Below are 12,503 nucleotides of genomic sequence, written 5' to 3'. Positions count from 1 at the left end.
TTGCTAGTAGAAAAATTGGCAACTCTTGAGCTGCCGGTGCAACCTAATCGGATTTTGCGTAAAATACGTGGTTCAGTACCTCGGACAATGATTCGCCGGTGATGGATACGAGTGACTCAAAAGATACACCCACTGTCAACAAAGCGTCAAAACCCACCACATGCTGTCCCTAATTTACGGCTCTCACTACGACACTGCGCACTGTGTTACTAGAAACCCAAAATAACTGGGATCTTCTTCACCGACGTCCTCGCCAACCCTTCTCGACTAGGACTGATTGTCTTGGTTGTCGGCGCTCTCTTCCTGTTGGCGAGGCTCTTCAAAAGCAAAGCTCGGCTTTCGGACATTCCAGCAGTTGGAAATGCTACAACCAAAGAAGCAAGAAGAAAGGAGTTTCTCTCCGGTAAAGCCAGGAATCTCTATGTTGAGAGCTACAAGATGGTACGGGGTCCAGCGAGCAGGGAAATGAAATGAGCTAGGCTAAGTAACTCCCAGTTCAAAGATAGTGCTTTTCGCATTATGACTGCGAGACGTAAGATAGCCGCGATTGACCGAATCATCTCACGAAAGAAGCTTACCCGGCGTGTAGAGTCCGAGTGTGTCGTTGTATCACCAGAATTCTTGAAGTACCTGAAAAAGCTCCCTGAAGACATTCTAAGCTTCAACGAGGCAGTAGAAGAGGTAAGAGAAGAGGAGTTCGCTGAGAATGGCTCATGCTGACTCTCTGGTAATGAAGGCTCTCCAGACAAAGTACACCAACATCACAAGCAATATCCCCACGATACCGCATACTCTCAAAACTTCACTTAATCCCGCCCTGTGTAAGTTGCGCCAGCAAATCACGGCCCGTACCTGCTTGCTGATCGTGCAAGTTCGTTTGAATCCGATCATTCTAGATGAAGTCTCGAATGCGATCCAAACAGAGTTCCCCCAGTCAGCGGACTGGTCGGACGTTAGAATCAACGGCAAGCTAGCCCGCATAGTAGCCAAAACATCAGGCCGAATCTTTGTTGGGCCCGATCTCTGTAGAGACGAGGTCTACCTCGATGCGGCCGTCAACTACACCCTCGACATGACAGCTGCTATCCAGGCTGTGGGGTTCATATCCCCCTGGCTGCGTCCATTCCTAGCGTCCCGAGCACCGCAAGTCAAGAAATTGCGCCACCGCTTCCAGCAAGCTGACGATTTCCTCCGGCCCGTGGTCACAGCCCGCCGCCAGGCTGCACTCCATGGCCTCAATGAGAAGGACAAGCCAGATGACATGTTGCAATGGTTGATGGACTCCCAAGACAAATTCGGTCAACAGAGTGATCGTGAAATATCGAAGTATCAGTTAAGCCTGACCTTTGCAGCCATTCACACGACAACGGCAGCATTGACCAACGCATAGGTTCAATTGAAAGTTTTACTTTTTGAAATTGGCTGATTTTCATGTAGCTTTTATAATCTTGCGGCAACACCCGATCTCGTGGCAACCCTGCGACAAGAGGTCGAGGAGGTTTTTGCTGAGACAGATGGCAATATTACCGCAGTCGCACTGCAAAAAATGGTGAAGCTAGACAGCTTCCTGAAGGAGATCATGAGATACTATCCTCAAAGTGCCATTAAGACACATGCTTCACCTGTGAGATCATCGGCTAAATATCACCCCTCAGCGGCATTCCAACGCAAGGTCATGAAGCCAGTCACTCTGCCAAACGGGCAAACAATTCCTACCGGTGTCATCCTGGAGGTCCCTTCACATGCCATCAACTACGATGAAACGATACACGCCAGTCCGGACGTCTTTGACGCGTTAAGATTCTACAAGATTCGAAAGGAAAAGGAAGCTGCTTTGAAAGGTAAAATTCCAGCGGAGGATGCCTTTGCGGAAGCAGCAACTAACAATCAGTTTGCGAGTGTGGGCGATACGAGTCTTGCTTTTGGGTACGGGAGGAATGCCTGTCCTGGCCGGTTCTTTGCAGCGAACGAGATGAAGATGATTTTGGCGACTACGTTCTTGAAGTACGACTTGAAGATGCCTGATGGCTGTACCGAGAGGTACAAGAATCTCACTTTCGGATCTCAGGTATGCATGCTCTATTGCCTGTGAGGATTAGCTAATAATATTATCGCAGTCAGTTCCAGATCCCACCAAAGCCATCATGGCGAGGCTGCGGAAATAGACCCTACGGATAATCCCTTCTAGATAGCATTATGTAGAAACGAACATGCAAAGAACTATTCTGGACTCTCTGCAGTATTTTGCAGATAACCTAGATCACTCAATGTAGCTCTCACGATTCCGTCACTCAATTCCCATAGGCGCTTTTCCTTCCCCTCATCGAAAGCATGCGGCGCGTACCCAGGTCCTGTTCTGCCCTCAGTGCACGTTTCAGAGGGGACGCCTTCTTGGACATCAGCTAGATACTTGCCGCCCTGGTGTTGCCATTCGGCACCAACAGCAGCCCAGATTGTGGTGGCCGCGGCTTGCTCAGCGGTTTTGATGAGCTTCGCGATTTGAGGAGGTCCAAACAACTTCTTCACGAAGTCATCGCCGACGTGGCGACTCAGGCCAGAGACCACTGCGCCGGGATGAACGGAGGTGGCGTGTAGGTGATATGAGCCATACCGTCGCTCGACTTCGTTCGCCATCCAGATATTAGCTGTTTTTGAGGCGCCGTATGCACTGTGTGCATCATACGTCGTCCTTTCGAGATTCAAATCGTCGAGGTCAACCGAGCTCGCGAGATGAGATCGCGAAGATACCATGACAAGCCTTGAAGGGTACGACGGCCTTACGGACTTGGGGAGAGTGTCCTTAAGAGCTTCGAAAAGGGCAAAGTGTCCCAAATGATTGGTTCCGAAGTGCATCTCGAATTCATCCCTAGTCCTAGCTTTGGGGTGCAACCCAACACCTGCCTTTGATTCAGCATCACGATAGCCATGAACACACTTCAACTTACCAGCATTGCAAATCAAGCAATCCAACGTGTCGCTCAACTGCAGAAACTTTGATGCTGCATCTCGAACACTGGCCAGCGAGTCCAAGTGCATCTCAACGAAGAACACCTTGCCCGGCTTGCCGTCATGCATTATCCGCTTCACGACTTCTTCACCCCTTGCCGTGTCACGACCCGTGATGTAGACATCAGCGCCGGTGGCATGCAACGCCCTGGCTGTCTCGACCCCGATTCCGTTCGTGCACCCCGTCACGAAAAAGACTTTCCCCTGAAGTTTGCCGTCGAGTCCTTGGTCTCGGATGACTTTCAACGCCGTGGGTCGAGCATCCCCAGGACCGTTCGGATCCTCATGGTCCTTATCGTAAGGGGCGATCGGGGTCGAGGCCATCGTTTCGGCCGAACTTCGATTCATCTGAAGGAATCAATCACCGGAGAAAAGGCTGCACCTGTAACATAAGAGTGTTTGCAGGCGACAGTGCGACCATAAGTAGCTGCCCCTCCAGCTCCACGCTGACATGCCAATTAAGGTTTTGTTTCCCACATAGGCAAGTTTCCCATACGAAGGGCGGGTCTGATTCAGACTGTTGCATTGCGCGGCCAGGCCACTCGGTTTCGTTTGGACCGAACTGCCTTTATTTTGACAACGTCCAATCTGAGGGGTTGGAGGACGCCATCATTATTTGACAGGTGACCTAATAGGTGGAACACAGACAAGACCACACCCACACCCATATCGGCGAGTCTTACGCGCCATGCTACAAGGATCTCGATACTTCACGACACTAGCGTCAAACAACTGGCCGGGCTGCTGTTCATGATTCCCCCAAATGGTCGCCTGCTGTTCAAGGCCTTGAATCGTTCAGAGGTACAGAACCTATACCACCGAGAATGGATCTTTTGACAATGTGACTGGAAATCTCCCCGGAAAATTTTAAAGTAGAAATCTCGGCATGGGATCTGCAGCCGGCTTCGGCAGCCGGTAGCACCACGGCCTCGAATGCTGCCATGGCGTCCGTGCATTTGTTTGCGAATAGCGTCTTCACATCAGACGATACAAGCTGAAGCACAGGGGCTGTGAATGACGCTGCTACGAGGTTTGTGCACCGGAAACATTTAAGAAGAACATCTTCGGCGTTCCCGCCCCACGCGCTCAGATGTCGCTGATCTGGCGTCAACTCAAAAACAACAACTCAACCCATCATTTGGTCCCCTTGACCAAGGGTTCATCCAAGTCCTGCAAAAAAAGTCAACTGTTCTCGGCGCCCTGTTCAGACCATTTGACTGCTTTGCGACCGCGGATATGAGGGTCGTTCAGGCTCTTCTGCTGCTCTTGGCAGCGGTCGGCCTCGCACTGGCCGATCCGGCGGCTGAGACCGGAGACATGGACTTGTTTCCGGGCGCAGTCTTTGAGGGCATTGCCTGGCGCGGCGACGAAGCAGTGAGAATTTTGTACAGGCCTTCGATTACTGAAAACGGGAAATTGGCTGATCAAACTTGGCACAGTTGTCCATCAGAAAGCCCGTCACCACCAGCCCCGAAGAGTCCACCACCCAAAAACGCGAAAAGTCCGAAAAAAGCGAAGGGTTCCAAAGGGTCGTCAAACGCAAAGGGAACGTCGGGAGCGAGGGGGGCAAAGGGATCGAAGGACAAAGGCTCGAAGGACAAAGGCTCGAAGGACAAAGGGCCGAAGGACAAAGGGCAGAAGGGGAAGGGTCCCGGGAAGGGCCCCAAAGGATCCAAGGGCGGGAAGGGATCGAAAAGATCGAAAGGCGCGGGAGAGTGACTGGAGAGCCCTGCACCTCGGGTAGAGGAGAGTGCAACACGGGTCTTGGTTGTTATGGGTGTCAAGGGCATAAAACAGTTTGTCAGAAGGGCCCCGGCTCAGGACAATGCTGTTTCAACGAAGACAGCAGGGGAGCCATTTGTGAGCCGATGGCAGGATAATACCAGCAAAAGCGACTGCCATACTACAGGTCACAATCATGCTATATTTTTACGCGGATCTTCTGAGCTTTGATGGATCATTGTTTAACGTCCCGTGGGCCATGGGACGCCGACCTAAATTCGCATAAACTCGCAGTTAGTACGGACAACGGATCCCAAACGATTTTTTTAAGATGTCGAAGCCTTCAGCAGGAACTAGAAATTCGAGATTAAAGACGATCGTGTTGCATTATACTATCAACTCAAGGCATATGCTAATAATCAAAACATGATGCTTCCGTTAGACCTTGGTTGTGGCGTGCTCACTCTCCTCAACATCAACCGGACCGTCTCCCTTCCCCCCTTCGTCGAGTCGAACATTGGCCTGCTCACCATCAAAGATGACCGCAATCTCCTCCAATGCCTTGCCCTTAGTCTCGAGGAACCATCCGTACGCAATGAAGCTCTCGACCGCCAAGATGACAACATAGACGATATAAAAGCGCCAGCCTATGTTCTGGAGTCCGATGGGGTTGACGTACTGGTTGACAAACACAGCAGCTTTAGTTGAGAACACGTAGGTGGCCATGCCCTTTGCACGGATGGAGAACGGCAAGATTTCGACGGAGTAAGCGACCGGCAAGGGCGAGAATGCGATGCAGTAGAAGATCTGGTACACAAAGATGAGAGCGAGAACGGCGATGCCGGCGGAGCTGGCGTTCGTCTCTGCAAAACGAGCGGAAGCGATGGTCCAGCCGATGAAGACTGTGAGCATGCCGATCGTGGAGATTCGGAACAGGGGTCGTCGGCCGACACGTTCGACAAAGAAGGCGGTCGTGAGGGCAAGGCCGAAATTCCAGATGTTGACAAGTCCGTTTACGAGAGCCTGGGTGTTCTTATCCTTGATTCCCACGGTGTCCATGATTCTAGCTACTATTAGAATACAATCTTGATACACTAGGTGAAAACTTACCTTGATAAATAATAGGCGATCAATCCGTTTCCGGACCACTGAGAGAAGAAGCCCATGCCTTGGAATCGCCGTTAGCTATCATCAAAGATGAATAGAGACAATAAGTGACTCACAGATTACAAGGAACATGCGATAGCGATTGCCCTTGGTAGAAACCATCGACTTCCAAGTCGTCGCACCAAGCCCTACAAATGGGGTTAACCACTGAAACTTCCGGACTTTGTGTCGAGGGTTTTCTTACTTTTCTCGTTATCAATGGCTGTCCTGATCTCTTCGTACTCGAGCCTGACTAGTTCCGTCTCTTCCCCTTCTCCATGATATCGCTTGAGAGCCTCAAGAGCATCGTGATCGCGGTCCTTGGAGATGAGCCATCGAGGAGATTCAGGCAGGAACCAGACAGCCGAGAGTTGAACAACGCTGGGTGCCATCTGGAGAAGCGAGGGAATTCTCCATGACCAAGTGCTTGGGATCGTGCGAGTTCCGAAGGCTGTTTGTTCGTTATTAGCTTCCGATTGACTTGATATGAGGGTAGGAGATGACATACTGATCCAAGCTGCAGCGATACTTCCAAGATACCAGCTGCAAAAGTAGACTCCGTTAGTCCAACAGTGTTGAAGCAGATTAGGCTGTATTTGATGCTTACCAGGTGTTGCATATAGCCGTGATGGTGACACGATCTTTGGGATGCGATAATTCGCTGACCAAGCTGGGGGCCGAGGTCGTCGCAAAGGAGAGTCCAAAGCCCAAGATGAATCTGCTAACAACAAACATGGCGAACTCGGTGCTCTCGCACTGGATGATGGCTCCAGCAATCATGATCAGACTTCCCACCGTGATACCCCATCGTCGCCCAAACCTGTCAGCGACCCAGGGGGCAATGGGTGTTGAACAGATGCTGCCCAAAGCCATGATGGCGCTCATCAAGCCGAGGACAGCACCGCGGGGATTGTCGAAGAAGTCATCGAAGTAGGACACTGTCTGGAGCGAGTTCATCATCGAGCCGTCGTAACCGCTGGTGGCATACGAGACAACGGCAGCGGGGAAAAGGAGGAAGTACAACTTCCTCCGAGCCCCGGATCTGTACCATGCCGGCGACTCTTGAGCCAGTTGGGCAATACGAGAGGGCTGGTAGGTTTCGTTTGCGGCGGCCGGACCACCTTGCTGGCGAGCTCGGCGAGCTGCCTGGTCCTGTCTCGGTGCAGGGAGTCTTTCGCGGAGGAAGTTCATTGTCGCTGATACCGATGCCTGGGAAGTTGGCAGACAAGAGATTCGGGAGGGGGGAAGGGAGATCAGTTGACCCAGCGGTTGATGGAGCTGATCTGAGCCGACGAACACAACCAGGAAACCGGAATTCCGTGTGACCTTATATGCTTATAGTCTTCTCAGCTGCAAAGGTGGAACGATGAAGTTGTCCTGAACACCTGCACCATTTCCGGGTTCTGCTCGTCGGGTTGGGGTCTAAGTTGAGGATGACGAAGTCGTAAACTCGGCATCTGGGGCTAAATGAAACGAACTCGATCGGGCGATATCGCCATTGGCGCGGAAACTAGCTCGATGGTCTTCCTGACAGAACCGTACTGCTGGAATTGCCAGTCGACCTGCCGAGGACAAACAACACGACAGGGATCACCAGTCGGATGATGGGATGCGGAGAAGAAGCAGGGGCGATCCGGGGGCTGGGGTAAAGTGCAATCCAATCTCCACACGAAGGAACATCATGAGATGAATAGTCGTTCAGGCGAGACCAGTCTCCATGGGGTAAAACGAATGATTAGCGGTTGCGGGTGAAGTCACGCTCGTCTGACTCGGCATCTTTCCGTCGCGGAAGACAGCAGTTGTCAAGTGAGAATAGCAAAGTGCGCCGAGACTTGTTCGAGTTGTGTAGCGTCGGCGATGTGGAGAAGCCTGAGATTCCTCTTTGAGTCTGGAAGCCCCCCTTTTGGCAGAACTGACGAATCATGACTTGTCGGGGCAGCTAAAGTCTTCCCCCGACTCAACGTGGGTCACTTCGGGGCAACGAAAACCATCCCCCTAGCGTCGTTTTCGCTTCGGTTGATGTTGTCCGCGCCTATGCGGGGCATCCAAGACAGTCCCCCGAGTTGGAACGTGGGGTCGGGGGAGCGTATTGGTCTTCCCCGATGGTTGTCGCGGGCGTCCTTTGGTCGCGTTCATGGCCTCGGGAGCGCGTATGTACGAGTCTTGTCTCCGATCACCTCATGAGGGGACCCCAATTGTGGCTCCGGACGCCATGGGGACTGTGGGACGTATGCAACTTCTCCGTAACGCAGGTGATAGCTCGTCGCGTGGCTCTTAGTTAAACATGATTTTCGCATGTGAGGCCGTCATATTTAGGAGCTCGAGCGGTCCTGCTGGCTCAAGTCGGAGGATAGCTTCGACCTCCGCATTCTCTCTACGTCTTCTATCTCTTCTTGACGCCAAATCACCGCTCAATTGTCTGCCAACATGTCGAACGGTATCTTGAAGACGTCTGGGCCTGATGTTGTCGATGCTTCAGGTAACCCAGTCCGCCTGCGCGGGGTAAGAAGATGATTGCAAGCTCTAATGCCATTCCGGCCACTCACTGATCTCCTCTCCAGACGGCACTCGGTGGCTGGATGCTCATGGAGAACTTCATGAACGGTTTCCCCGGTCGCGAACACCAGATCCGCGCAGCGCTCCTGAAGGTCCTTGGGAAGGCGAAGTACGAATTCTTCTTCGACAAGTTCCTCGAGTACTTCTTCACGGAGAAGGATGCCGAGTTTCTGTCCTCGATCGGCTTCAATTGCGTCCGTCTATCTTTCAACTACCACCACTTTGAAGATGACATGAACCCTTTCGTCATCAAGGAAGAGGGCTTCAAGCATCTCGATCGCGCAATTGAAATTGTGAGTCTTTAACCGGCCCCGAGATGTGTCCCGTAACAACTGGCTCTAACAGTTTCGTTGCACAGTGCTCCAAGTACGGAATCTACACCATCCTCGACCTCCACTCCGCCCCGGGAGGCCAGAACCAGGACTGGCATTCAGACAACCCGACAGGATACGCCGCCTTCTGGGATCACAAGCATTTCCAGGACAGAGTCATCAACCTATGGCAAGTTCTCGCAAAGCGCTACAAGGGCAACCCGTGGATCGCAGGATTCAACCCTCTTAATGAGCCCGCCGATGTCGAGTGGACACGGCTCTTGGCCTTCTACGATCGCATCGTTCCAGCCATCCGAGAGATCGACCCAGATCATATTCTCTTCCTCGAGGGCAACACCTTCAGCATGGACTTCTCCGGCTTCACCAAGGTGTTCCCCAACTCCGTGTATGCGGTCCACGACTACTGCGGCTTCGGATTCCCGAACCGCATTGGCAGATACCAAGGACTGAAGGACCAAGACGCGTATATCCGGCAGATGTACGATCGCAAGGTTGTGTTTATGAAGGAACACAATGTTCCCATCTGGAACGGTAAGCACGCTCTCTGTGCACGCGAATCTTTCCATCTGCTGACAGAGGTATCTTTATACAGGCGAGTTTGGTCCGATCTACGAGCGAGAAGAGTACAACCCTGACTGGAAGGTTCACAATGAGGAGAGATACGATATGTTGGACAGACAAATGGCGATCTACACCTCCGAAGGCATCGGTAAGCCGGAACGGAAGTCGGACTCTGAGAACCATTAGCTGACCCCAATTTCAGCCTGGAGCATCTGGGCTTACAAGGACGTCAACGTTATGGGAATGACTTACCTCTCTCCCGACTCGGCCTGGCTAAAGCTTCTCGGTCCCATGATCCGCAAAAAGCGCGATCTCGCCGTCGACAGCTGGGCCTACGACGACGCGCATCTCCAACCCAACCTCTTTGGCCCACTTCACAAGTGGTTCGAGGACAACGTCCCTGCGCAGTACAACAAGAAGTACCCGTGGCAGTGGCGCATGCACATGCACGTCTTCCGCGGAATCCGCGGCATCACCATGGCCGAGTACATGATTCCCGAGTGGGCCGACTACTTCAAGGACAAGACCTTTGAGGAGCTTGACAAGTTGGCGGCCAGTTGGAAGTACGAGAACTGCTGTCAGCGCGAGCGATTGAACGAGTTGCTCCAGTTGTATGCGCCCATGACGCCAGAGGATAAGAGGTTGGAGGGCAAGGTCATCCAGCCTGAGGCCGAGAAGAACGGCGACAAGCCCAAAGAGACGGTGTCCGGTGTCGGCGTATTCGAGCTATCGCCGGAAGAAAAGGCGAAGAAGCTTGCGCAGACGAACGGCACGCCCATTGCTGCTGCCTCATGATTAAATCTCTGTTTCGAGACTACGGAAATGAAATGCATAAATCGGCGTTCTTTGGATTTTGATAGACGAAATTACAATGGATCTCTTCGCGATGAACACCCACAACCTAGTGAATCATTTGGTTGCCAGCCGTGTCATTTTCATTCATGGGTATCTGAACCTACCATATCTGAATCACCATGGAACACTCTATCCCACCTACCGCGCTCGTTTCCACCTACATCGTCATATGCTTTTTGCAGGATGCCTCAAGTCGCTCCAACACCCCTAGGTGCCACTGAAACTCTTTAACACTGATACTAAATCTCCTCAAGTTTCGCTTGCCGATGAATATCGCCTGCTCTATGTCTGATGGTAGGGCGTTGCGAAAGACGGGACACACCGTTGCCACTCTGAGGATCATTACCATGGTAAACGTGCTGATTGAAGTTAGATTGAAGATCAGAATCGAGGCAAATGGAAGAGCTTACACAAGACCACTGGAGAATAGGCCGGTAATACTAATGGCCGGATCGACGTCAAAAACGTTGATGAAGCCTCGTATTCCTTCCAAGCATAGCCTGCAACGGTGAAGAATCGCCTCTTTGCAGGGATGGGTATCAAAATGAGCCATGTTGAGAAGCACATATTCGATGAAAGGCCGGTGAATAATGTACTGCCCGGCGTAGTAACGTCCTTTGAGTCGAAGAACGTTCCATGGGTTGTTCCCGAGCTCTTCAACTCTGATGATGCCTGGTGTCATCGGTGAGCTTGCATTTTCTTGGTCGGTGCGTTTTCGCGGTTGGCTTGTCAAAAGAAAATCCGGTAAGTTGCGGTAAAGCGCTCCATGATAAGACCATAGGTCTTCTGTCACGCGAAGCAGCCAATTGGCGTAGCTATCTCTTGTCATCCGGACCTGATCTTTGCTGTCGTAAATCACGCTGTTGACGCGGTTCAGAAAGCGCCGGATGGCCGCATTTGTGCTAATCTGGAATGCGACCAGTTCTTCCGTCCGATAGAATGTGGATATTGCCGGGCTCGTAGGATTCGCCTCTGGCGTGGAGAATGCTGCTGCATGCTCTTGTCGATGCTTGGGCGTCTCGGGGGCAGGATAAGGCACCACGTCCTCGTATCTGGCAATGCCTGACGGGAGGGTAATGGAGACCTCTGAGATGAAGTCGCCTTCATAGATCAGCGAGACCCAATACAGCCGACGGAAAGCGTCTGAAAATCGTTCTACGTCGTTTGTACTTGCAATGGCCCTTCTGGCCAGTGCCTCACACTTTACCGCCGTCGCATGGACCCAATGAAACGAGTCCGCCATTCGGCCTTTGGCGCCCTTGTATAGGCTTGCCAGCATACTGCACTGTGCGGCTTCAAGATTGATCTCCGAGGAGATAAAACCAAGTAGCAAACGAGCCTTCTGCCAGAGCTTCTCGTCAAGCCCTGTGACCTCTTTGAAATATCCAGATCCTAAAGATGGAGGCTCCTGACCACCATTTCTGCCCGCGGCCTCGTTCAAAGAGATTCGATATTTCCCTGTACACACGAAGGACCCCATGCATAGAACAAGGAGAAGGAGACAGTACCTCGCCGGTGAAATGGTGTCGGACTCGAGGGCCGGGGACTTTTCGCATGATACCACCTCGTTGAACGTTGCGAGTATATCATCTAGAGACAACAATGGGAAAAAGATATTGACTTCTGCAAAGTACTCGTGGATAACCTCGCGGTATCTGTCGGCGGCGTCGATGGACACCGGCAGGCTTCGATCCCGGAACAACCTCCAAGATTCCGGGGGAGGGGCTGACCTCGTCTCATCCGAAGATTCCTGGAAGAACATGTCTGTTGCTTCTGTGGATCGTATACCGGCTGGCATTACTGGCCGTGGGGGCATTGGCTCTGAGTCATTCAGCAGTTGCTGAACGACTGGCCATTCAAGAACATGATTGGCGCTGGCCGTATGAGATAGTGGAATTTGAATCTGGGCGTCACCTTCGTGTCCTAGTGAAGCGCTCGCATCCGCGTGCTCGTCTGATGTCCCGGTATCTTGCGTCCTCGGCCCCGGTCCCGGAGTTGTCGGCTGTTGAGCCACTTGAGGCGACTGTGAATCCACTAGGTGTTGAGTTTGATGCGGGGATGGCTGAGCTGAGAAGATAGGCGATGCGAATAGGCGGTCCTCCAGCATCTGTATTCTCTCTAACAAGATGCGAGTGTTCTGCTCGATGCGTGGTTGATTCGAATCCCGGTAGACACACTCCACGTTCTGCGTCATGCACAAGCTGCACTTCGGCTTAGCCGCGTCGCATCGTGTCTTGCGGGCCCGGCAATTGGTGCATGCCTGCCACACCCGGCGCCGTGCCGGGAAGTAATGTGCCGCCGAGAAGGACGATGACGGGCCGGAGG

General features: G+C 52.4%; 5 protein-coding genes across 5 annotated transcripts; 2 read left to right on the top strand and 3 right to left on the bottom strand.

The window, feature by feature from the left end:
• Window positions 1-519: 519 nt before the first annotated feature.
• Window positions 520-2,165, top strand: ATR2-0 (Cytochrome P450 monooxygenase ATR2; the record flags this gene model as incomplete). The annotated part of the gene is made up of 6 exons (XM_037325814.1): window positions 520-532; window positions 590-681; window positions 737-821; window positions 897-1,326; window positions 1,438-2,068; window positions 2,118-2,165. The coding sequence occupies 6 exons, from the start codon at window positions 520-522 to the stop codon at window positions 2,163-2,165; spliced, it is 1,299 nt and encodes a 432-aa protein (XP_037175477.1).
• Window positions 2,166-2,220: 55 nt separating this feature from the next.
• Wwox-0 (WW domain-containing oxidoreductase) lies at window positions 2,221-3,330 on the bottom strand (the record flags this gene model as incomplete). The annotated part of the gene is made up of 2 exons (XM_037325813.1): window positions 2,221-2,897; window positions 2,946-3,330. 2 exons carry the CDS (start codon window positions 3,328-3,330, stop codon window positions 2,221-2,223), a joined length of 1,062 nt encoding a protein of 353 aa, XP_037175108.1.
• A 1,836-nt stretch (window positions 3,331-5,166) lies between these two features.
• CGCA056_v010565 (Lactose permease) lies at window positions 5,167-7,065 on the bottom strand (the record flags this gene model as incomplete). Its single annotated transcript, XM_037325812.1, has 6 exons — window positions 5,167-5,791; window positions 5,839-5,896; window positions 5,952-6,023; window positions 6,080-6,325; window positions 6,383-6,417; window positions 6,482-7,065. The coding sequence occupies 6 exons, from the start codon at window positions 7,063-7,065 to the stop codon at window positions 5,167-5,169; spliced, it is 1,620 nt and encodes a 539-aa protein (XP_037175475.1).
• A 1,236-nt stretch (window positions 7,066-8,301) lies between these two features.
• Xyl5-0 (Beta-xylosidase) lies at window positions 8,302-10,118 on the top strand (the record flags this gene model as incomplete). Its single annotated transcript, XM_037325811.1, has 5 exons — window positions 8,302-8,376; window positions 8,436-8,723; window positions 8,789-9,293; window positions 9,355-9,471; window positions 9,526-10,118. 5 exons carry the CDS (start codon window positions 8,302-8,304, stop codon window positions 10,116-10,118), a joined length of 1,578 nt encoding a protein of 525 aa, XP_037175476.1.
• Window positions 10,119-10,335: 217 nt separating this feature from the next.
• On the bottom strand, window positions 10,336-11,976 carry CGCA056_v010563 (uncharacterized protein; the record flags this gene model as incomplete). Its single annotated transcript, XM_037325810.1, has 2 exons — window positions 10,336-10,537; window positions 10,589-11,976. 2 exons carry the CDS (start codon window positions 11,974-11,976, stop codon window positions 10,336-10,338), a joined length of 1,590 nt encoding a protein of 529 aa, XP_037175480.1.
• Between the last annotated feature and the right edge of the window lie 527 nt (window positions 11,977-12,503).

Source organism: Colletotrichum aenigma, assembly GCF_013390185.1.
Source record: "Colletotrichum aenigma strain Cg56 chromosome Unknown KSG_Cg56_contig07, whole genome shotgun sequence".
NCBI lineage: Eukaryota > Fungi > Ascomycota > Sordariomycetes > Glomerellales > Glomerellaceae > Colletotrichum > Colletotrichum aenigma.
Note: the sequence above shows the minus strand (reverse complement) of the source record. Positions and strands in the feature narration are given on the sequence as shown.